Raw genomic sequence first — 9,785 nt, forward strand, 5'->3', positions numbered from 1 at the left:
GATAGTTGGGCAAACACGGACCCCTGGACACACCAGAGGTGGGATCACTTATTTATTTCATTTATTTTCATACGTCACTTTATACATGTACGTGGAAATGCGCGTATAGCAGATCTTAAAATGAAATATATAAGCGAATTCTAAATAATTATATTTATTGTATCTTTGATCCACATTCCGCCACTATCTTCTCCGTGGTCTCCCAGAGTTTCTTGGCCAGTCCCTCATCATAAGCAGACTTGGGGACCCACATAGTGTGATCGTACAATCGACAGTCCATGTAGTAACCTCCTGTCTGCACCGAGTCATCCAGCGCGCAGAACAGGACGGGTTGGGCGCCCTCTGTCGGCGACTACAATATTCATAAAACACAGCATGAATTTTCATTTATATCATGAATTTGCACACCAAGTGTAACAGAAATCTTAGACTTTACATTGAAAACATTCAAACTATAAACTTTCATAAAAGAAATTCAACATCACTATTTTCTTGAATCAAGATGCATAAATCGATAAAATGCGTTCAACAAACACTCGGTGATTTAATGTATATTTCAAAGTGTTGTAAGGAATACGTTTATGTGATGAATTTACCATTGTCAGCACTCTAAATACTGTGATGATGATTGTGACAGACAATTGCCATTCGTTTATGTGGTGAATTTACCTTTGTCAGAACTCTAAATACTGTAGAGATGATGATTCTGACAGGCAATGGCATATGCCGGAATACGTCTGTTCTGACAGTGCCCGGATGTACACAGGATATCAAAACATCTGCAAGAAAAGCTTTGAACTTCCCAATGTTGTCAGAAGTGTTTGGTCGGTCCTTTAAAGCCTAATCAAATATGGACATTTTCAAATTCTATTTTTCCAGATTTAATCGTTACAATGCTTAAGTATGGTATTTATAATGGTCAGCAAAAATTTGAATGCCAGTTGTTACAAGAGCGATACAGAGCTCACAATTCTTTTTATGTACACAAGGCTCGTGTCATGTTTTTGTTTATATAAGTTTAAAAGTTAATTCTGAACACAACGAAACAGTTTCTAGTGTTTTTCACATCTTATTTTGTTTTAAACATGATATTTTCTATCAAACAATCTATATGTCAATCGTGTCCACGCTCCTTTAAAAAATTGACAGTGAACACGACAGAGATATGCCGCTAACAAATGCAGGCATCTTCATTCTAAACGAAAGGGTTTATTTTTCGGGATCACGACGGTAATATAAAACAAATGGGTAACGTTTTACATGTATCATTTATCTTTCTGTTCATGGATGTATGAAATGTGAGTAAGATATCGTGAACGTTACCTGTCTCTCTCCTGGCCAGTTCCTTGGTAAACAGAAGGTTGGCTGTTTTGGAGTTGTGGTACTGGAGTGAGCTGAAGTTTTTCTCTGCCCTGAGATTATCACAGTCCACCGTTCCGATCACGCTGGCGGCTGATCCCACATTGACCACTCGACCCTTAGACTTCTTCAGTAAATCTGTAATGAAGCCACTTATTCCAGAGATACTGGGAAGAACTAATTGAAAACTGGTTATATGTTTTATACATTATTTTCATCACAAGTATAATCATTCACCTTACCCATGAGCAGAGTTGTTAGAAGAAAAGGTCCAAAGTGGTTTGTCGCAAACGTCAGTTCCAACCCTTCCTCCGTAAGGATCTTTTCTAGTGCTGTCGTGAAAAAAATCATCCTCCGTTACAAGTATGAAAGGTGAAAATAACGAACAGTGATCAATCTCATAACTCCTATAAGCAATACAAAATAGATAGTTGGGAAAACACGGATCCCTGGAGACGCCAGAGGTAGGATCAGGTGCCTAGGAGGAGTAAGACTCCATTGTTGACCGATTGCATCCACTGGGATTCCTCTAGCTTGATCAGGTAAACGGAGTAATCCGTAGTCAAAATCAGTATATAAAGAATTGCTTAACAATTGGTATGGAACGTCAGACAGCATTCAACTTAATGAAATAGGATTATTTTGCTCTTTATAAACCCGGCAATTTTTCCCAAGACATTTAATACATTGTATATAATCCAACAATCTGATTAAAATACAGATCTCTCAAATCTGCGCTTTGCGCTATTTGAGAGATCTGTATTTTAATCAGATTGATAATCCAACTGCATGTTTTATAAATTACCATTTGTGGGTAATAGGGTTCTTTATTACATGTATATGTAGTGGATCCCAACGAAGAATTAAGGGATTAGTCTCAACCTGGAGTGCTTCCGCTGTGAGTATTCAGACGAGATTATATAAGATACTGTACTGCAGCAAGAAATCTTGCCAATACGTACTCACTACGCCTGCATTGTTGATCAATATGTCCACTTTCTTTTCTTCTCTTTTGATGACGTCGACAAATGCCCTCACTGATGACATCATACTGACGTCAACAAGTCTAAATACGACATTGCTATTTCCCGACAGCTGTACAATTCTGCTTCTAGCTGCTTCACCCTTTTCAGAATTTCGACATGCAAGAATGATTCGTCCATTTCTCCTTGCAAGATGTAACGCAATTTCAAATCCAATGCCTAAAAACATATAAGTATTTATAATATTAACAAATTGTGTGATCGTGAGCATTATTGGTCATTGGTATGTAGCAACTGTTGATAATACAACAACAAAAACCCAATATCGTTAATCTTTGCAGTTACAACACGTTTTTTGAGTGAAACAAGTATAGCACTGATGGTTTGTAATTTTTACCGCTAAGTACGGTATAATTAAGCGTTGAGAGTAACACTTAGTGGTGTTATTTTCACCATTGAAGGACGTGTCAAAATCAGATGTTACTATAGTACCTATGACGTCAGCAACAATATTTCATGGCATTACATACATGTATTTGAGCAGTGTACCTGTGTTGGCTCCGGTAATTATGACCGTTTTCCCTTCCAAAGTCTTCTTGCTTTTACATTTTCCTTTTCGTAGTTTAAAATACAAATAGAAGCAAAAATAGACACCACATCCTACTAGCAGACAAGTTTCCATCTTCCTTGAAAGCAACATTCCCATCTTGTCATCTGAAAGCACAATATCATTGACGTCACGTCCGTGAATAGATAGTAATTACCCCCACCAATTTGGAGGTATTTTTTCTCTCGATATTAATTCTGCATGTGTGTGGGGGTGCGTGCGTTTGTGTGTACTTCTCTCTGTATGTGTGTATGTTATGTGCATGCGTGTGTACAAAATCGCTTAGAACTTCAAATTTTAAAATAAAAAATTAAAATTGTGGGAACGATCCGTAGATGCGATTTTTCTCAATCAAATGATATTTCTCAGTACTTGATAACCTGCTGCTTAGAACAATCATAGATTAATTAACAAAGTTCGTCTTGGCGGTGGTGCGTAGTTTCTGAACTCTGTTCCTAGTATGTATTCAATTTTTAAATTTCAGTTTTGAATATACATGAGGGAATGAACTGCGACGTGTTCAAAGCTTCTTAGCACTTCACGAAAAGCGTTGCAGTTCATACCCTCATGTATTTTCAATTAAGAAATTTATTTCTCACATTCTGCTTCATACTTAGATATTTTATTGAAAGTAGACATTAACGGCAAACTAACAACTCAACTGGATGACAAACGGGATGATTTCAGCTTCTCCATCGTCAACTTCCCATATTTATGTAGCAATATTCCATTATCACCTGCGTATGGTGTTTATATATCTCAACTGATTCGATATGCAAGAGCTTGTTCTGGGTATAGTCAGTTTTTAAATCGAGGTAAGCTACTGACAAACAAGTTGATGGTACAGGGATTTCAACAGTCTCGATTGAAGTCAGCATTTCGCAAATTCTATGGTCGTTATAACGATCTAGTTCGTCAATACAACCTCGCATTGGGTCAAATGCTGTCTGACGTGTTTCATACCGATTGTTAAGCCGTTCTTGGCACACTGATTTTGACTGCAGATAACTCCGTTTACCTGATCAGGATATGGGGCTCACGGCGGGTGTGACCGGTCAACAGGGGATGCTTACTCCTCCTAGGCACCTGATCCCACCTCTGGTGTGTCCAGGGGTCCGTGTTTGCCCAACTATCTATTTTGTATTGCTTGTAGGAGTTATGAGATTGATCACTGTTCGTTATCTTCACCTTGCATTTGCATCCTAAATTCATTTCTGTCAAAATTCCCAGCCGTTGAAATAGATGAAATTCATCAAGATCCATATGCGCAAATATAATTGTTCACAACTACATCGCATCCATGAGGAAATAGCTGATTGATTGATTATATATTGTTTAACGTCCATCCCGAGAATATTCACTCATATGGAAACATCACCATTGCCGGTGAAGGACTGTAAAATTTAGGCCTATGCTCGGCGCTTACGGCCTTTGAACAGGAAGTGATCTCTGCTGTTATACGGGGACTCGGATTTTTGCGGTCTCATCCCAAGGTTTGCTCTATTTAGTCGTCTCTTACGACAAGCAAGAGGTACTGAGGACCTATTCTAACCCGCATCCCCACGGGGATTATGAGGAAATGGTCATCATTACAATTGGTAATGATATCAAAGGCAAAATCATTGGAAATGTAAATTTATACGTGTATTATGAAATAAGATCTTTTAATCGTTGTTAAATCGCAGCATGTAAGTTCTGTGAAAGTTTGATCTCTGTGGTTGACTGAAAAAAAATCGGGATGCAATTGTATTTTCATCCAATGTGAAGGCTGGATTAGAACGACAAATGGGCAGAGGGAGAAGCCTGGGTAGGAGATCCGGGAGCTGCATTGGTTTAAAAACTTCAAAGAGCGTTTTCTCGGAAGCTGGAATTTTTTTAACTACCGAGGGGAGCATTATCTTTTACATACTGAAGAGACTTTATTTGTCGAAATGCGCATATCATGCATATGGTGCATCAACATTTGGTACTGTATAAGTTTTAAATTATGACCCCTGGGTCGAGGCCTCTGCTGGTGGAGGGTCTGCTTCGTTACTAGCTTGAAAATACGGATGTATATTTAATTGCTGTTATAAAATTTAGAAATTCATTTAAAAATTAAGGATTATCTCCATCACGCATAGCTCTTATCCTTAGACGAATTTGACTCCACTTTTTTGGTACATTGTTTTTCCCTATAATAGATCTAAAACTTCATTGTTATTTCGGATTTCAAACATTTCGGTTGAGCATCACTGAAGAGACATTATTTGTCGAAATACGCATATGGTGCATCAAAATTGGTACCGTATAAGTTTTAAATCAATCTTAATTTCACAGCCACAGTGTGATTTTGTTTTCCATTCGTGGTTTCGCAAAAAAATATTTTCGTTAGTGGGTGAATTTCCTGGATAATTTCCCTTTATTCCTCTAAGTAGACGTGGCAATCTAATTAAAATCAGATCCTAAGATAAACTCACAATCGCTACAATAGCTTCTTATGCAAAGTATAAGGTGCGGATCTAAGGAGTTTGATTTTCTTACTTAACCAAGAAAACTATGAGAATTAAGGACACGGGAAACCCGTGTTTGTAGCATAATGCCAATGAAACTATCACAGATGTTATTCAACAATAAGAAACGTTCTAATCATTATGTATATCAAATGTTAAAGAACAAGGTCATTTACGAGAAAACATTCAAACTGTAACTTAAACATATTCTAAATCTTATTCCATTGACATTTACACGTTTGCAAATATAAACGTTTCCTCTGAATTTCGAGGCTAAATTTTATAAGGTGAGAGGAGGAAGGACAATCATTGTGTATGAGAGTTTTTGTGTCGTTTGAATCTATCTCCACCACACTTTATATACTTATATACCTAAGAGAATGGTCTAATCCCCATTTTACTTTCTTTTAATCCCTACATACTTGATGATTTACTGTGAAAGGTCAAAGAATAAGGTCACTGAGGGGAAATTTCGCTAGAGTATCGACGACTTTTTGTCAATTAACGATAAAAACTTTCATTCATATGTCGATTCGATATATCCCTGTGAGCTCGAAATAAAGGACACCACAGAGTCGTCCACTTTTGCTTCATACTTAGATATTTTATTGAAAGTAGACATTAACGGCAAACTGACAACTCAACTGTATGACAAACGGGATGATTTCAGCTTCTCCATCGTCAACTTCCCATATTTATGTAGCAATATTCCATTATCACCTGCATATGGTGTTTATATCGATCAACTGATTCGATACGCAAGAGCTTGTTCTGAGTATAGTCATTTTTTAAATCGAGGCAAGCTACTGACAAACAAGTTGATGGTACAGGGGTTTCAACAGTCGTGATTGAAGTCAGCATTTCGCAAATTCTACGGTCGTTATACCGATCTAGTTTGCCAATACAACCTATCATTGGGTCAAATGCTGTCTGACTTGTTTCATACCGATTGTTAGGCTATTCTTGGCACACTGATTTTGACTACGGATAACTCCGTTTACCTGATCATTGTTTAGGGCTCACGGCGGATGTGACCGGTCGACAGGGGATGCTTACTCCTCCTAGGCACCTGATCTCACCTCTGGTGTGTCCAGGAGTCCGTGTTTCCCAACTATCTATTTTGTATTGCTGATTGGAGTTATAAGATTGATCACTGCTCGTTATCTTCACCTTTCATTGAAGTCGCATTTCTTATCCGCTTTTTACAATACTTGCTGGAATAAACTCTGGATTTCTCTTCATGTTTTAGTTTAACTGTAAAGAGCAAGGTCACTGAGGGGAAATCCCGAAATGCCCACGTTGTATCGTAAGAAACATTGTATTGAACAGAAAGTAGAATGGTCAAACAGAGGGAAATTGGCATTGGCTGGAGTAGGTGTAATATAATAACAGTAAAATGCTCACCAAGACTGGGTGAACTTTTCACCGGAAGAGAGGTGATTTACAAAATCGTGGAGGGTGAAGTGGATTTGGTCAAAGCAGGAAGATGACCAATCGGATTATAAGATTTGAGTGACCAAAGGTCAGATAATTGTATACATTATGTAATACCACCCCACCCCACCCCCCCAAATTCAAAGTATGCACAACCTTAGAAGTGAAGTTGGATATGCAATGTTGGAGGTTTTTCAAGGAAATAGTTGTAGGTTTTTTTTCTAGTTTGAATTGAAATTCAATGTAAATAGTGCATATTTTAAAGATAATTATGGTAATTAAGGAATGTTAGATGGTGTTCTTCTGTAGCCGATACAGAACTTTGTCTGTCTTTCATTTATACAGGTACTAAGGTAGACTTGGGCATTTCTGGTATAACATTATCAGATGGCTCATGTAATTTTTATTTTAGTTTTTATAATGATGTTTGTAACAGTTTATTGTGTGTTGTACTTATTTTAATCAATAATGATGGAATGTTTATTTAATAAAATGGACTGGCCGATACAGAACTTTGTCTCTGCCTTACATTAATGGATGCGATCAAGCTGTGGACACAGAGATCCCGAGCAATAATTATAATATATATAATAATTATATATTGATCATATGCATATCACGCTTTATGTCATATCTGACTTGAAAATCCACAATTAATTATTTTATCAAATTTGAAGTCCAAATCAGTTATGGGGCAACATTTGATAAGTGGTGGAGAATCCGGGTATCGATCCAGTTGTGATAGAACGTTTCGTTTTTCCCAAGATACCACTTATAACTGTATAACTCACTAAATATCCACTCTATAGCTAGTGGCATTAAGCGCAATATAAATTCTTTTTAACACTTTATCTTCAATCCTCTAAGCTGATAATAATTACAAGACTTTTATTATACTTCTATTATAAATACTTCAGCTGTATATTTCTTAGTGGGAGGCGGTACCTAATGACTGTAATCCATTTTTAAAATTGTAATTAGGTCAATATTGATGAGAACTACCGTTCCCCGCGATGTGTACATATTCTCACGTACTTTATTATTACAACGAGTCACGCCCACTGATCAGCGGCCGACTACAAATAAAATACTACACGAATGATAACGAGACAGCGGGGAGAGGTTTTATCTTATTGTCTTACAATCAGTCGGAGGCGATTGTTGTGGTTTGTAATGTGTTTATAATAAATAATAATTCTCTCTAAAATCTTTATAATCTGTAAATAATTATGAGGAACAACACGTACCTCCATTTCAGAAACCAACAAGTATAATATCCATTCTGCATCACGTGGAGGTCAGGTGTTCAATCCTTCGCGTTCACGTTTGCCCTTTTGTGTTTTGCTAACCTCTTCCCGATAGTCTGGATCAAGTAGATTTATACGAGTACTTGTCACAGTAACCCCCCGCCCCCCCCACCCCCACCCCGTCCCACTGTTTTACTCCTAACCTATAGCCAAAACAAAAATGATAAAAAAAAATAATTCTGTATTAAAATTCATTCCTCTCGTTTTATTTTCTTGACCTGTTCTCAAACGTCTGGTAATAATAACGTATATGTAAACATCCTTTTATGGTGTCATCCAAAATTAAGTCGTCTGTGTTTACTCGGGTGACCTACTTACATGTAACATCTATATAATGCAACATGGTTTTGTCTATCTTGTGTATATTTTCATTTTCTAATCTATTTAGTACTCCTGTCCCATTTTAGGTCACCTGAGCTGAAAGATCAAGTGAGCTATTCTGATCACTTTTTGTTAGGCGTCCGTCCGTCTGTAACCTTTTCAACTTCTCCAGAACCATTGCTCCGATTTCAATCAAACTCGAAATTGATCTATCATTAGGTCAAGGGAATTCAAATTTGTTCAAAGGAGGAGCCATGCTTCTTTGAGATGGGAGATAATCACGAAAATGCAAAAATTGGGTGGGGTAATTCGTTCAAAGCATGTCCCTCCCCCGGGGGTGGGGTGGGCCTCCCCCGGGGTAGGGTGGGACCACAATAGTGGATAAACGTTTTACATGGGAATACATGTGTATAGAAAAGTTCTTCTCAAAAACACCAGGGCCATGATTGGTCAAATTAATTCATATGCAAGCACCCCAGGAAGTGCAGATTCAAGTTTGCTCAAATTGTAACCCCAGAGTTAGAGCGGGTCCACAAAAGGGGATAAAATTTTAACATTGGAATATATAGAAAAACATCTTTAAAAATCTTTCTCTCAAGGACAACAGGGCCATGATTAGTTGTATTGATATGCAAGACCATCTAGGTAGTCCAAATTCAAGTTTGTTCAAATCATGACCCCCGGGGGTAGAGTGGGGCAACAATTGGGGATCAGAGTTTTGTATTGGAATATGTAAGAAAACATCTTTAAAATGCCCCCCCCCCCTCCCCCGGAATAGGGACCACGAAAGTTTTACATGGTAATATAGGAATATATAGGAAAACGTCCTTAAAATCTTCATCTCAAGAACAGGGCCATGATCATATTGATATGCAAGTATTTTCAGGTAGTGCAGAACCAAGTTTGTTCAATTCAGCCAGGGTCTCCTGAGGTAGGATGAAACCACAATAGGATATCAAAGTTTTATATGGAAATATACAGGAAGTTCTTTTTGAGAGTAGCAGGGCCACACTAAATCATATCAAAATGCAAACGTTATGTTTTAAAGGACTTTGATCTAAGAAAATCATTGCTATGAGAAGTTCGTGGCTACAGCTATAAGTGACATCCCTATAAGAGTGAAAAATTCTCTGACAAACAAATGATATGTAAACATGTATCCTGAAAACAGACAACGATTTTTTGCAGGCATTGTTTCCTGAAATGGCATTCAATAAAACAAAGATCTACATCTAACATTGCGATGGTGGACAGGGAAGGGGAAACGAGAGAGGGAGGTTCA

General features: G+C 37.6%; 1 protein-coding gene across 1 annotated transcript; it reads right to left on the reverse strand.

Moving 5' to 3' along the window:
- On the reverse strand, positions 1-8,278 carry LOC125660013 (retinol dehydrogenase 11-like). The gene is made up of 7 exons (XM_048891859.2): positions 8,123-8,278; positions 2,892-3,056; positions 2,322-2,561; positions 1,602-1,691; positions 1,324-1,497; positions 670-779; positions 1-352 (listed from the first exon to the last, which is right to left on the reverse strand). The coding sequence occupies exons 2-7, from the start codon at positions 3,046-3,048 to the stop codon at positions 155-157; spliced, it is 969 nt and encodes a 322-aa protein (XP_048747816.1). The 5' UTR covers positions 3,049-3,056; positions 8,123-8,278; the 3' UTR covers positions 1-154.
- Between the last annotated feature and the right edge of the window lie 1,507 nt (positions 8,279-9,785).

This window comes from Ostrea edulis, chromosome 9 (genome assembly GCF_947568905.1).
Source record: "Ostrea edulis chromosome 9, xbOstEdul1.1, whole genome shotgun sequence".
Lineage (NCBI taxonomy): Eukaryota > Metazoa > Mollusca > Bivalvia > Ostreida > Ostreidae > Ostrea > Ostrea edulis.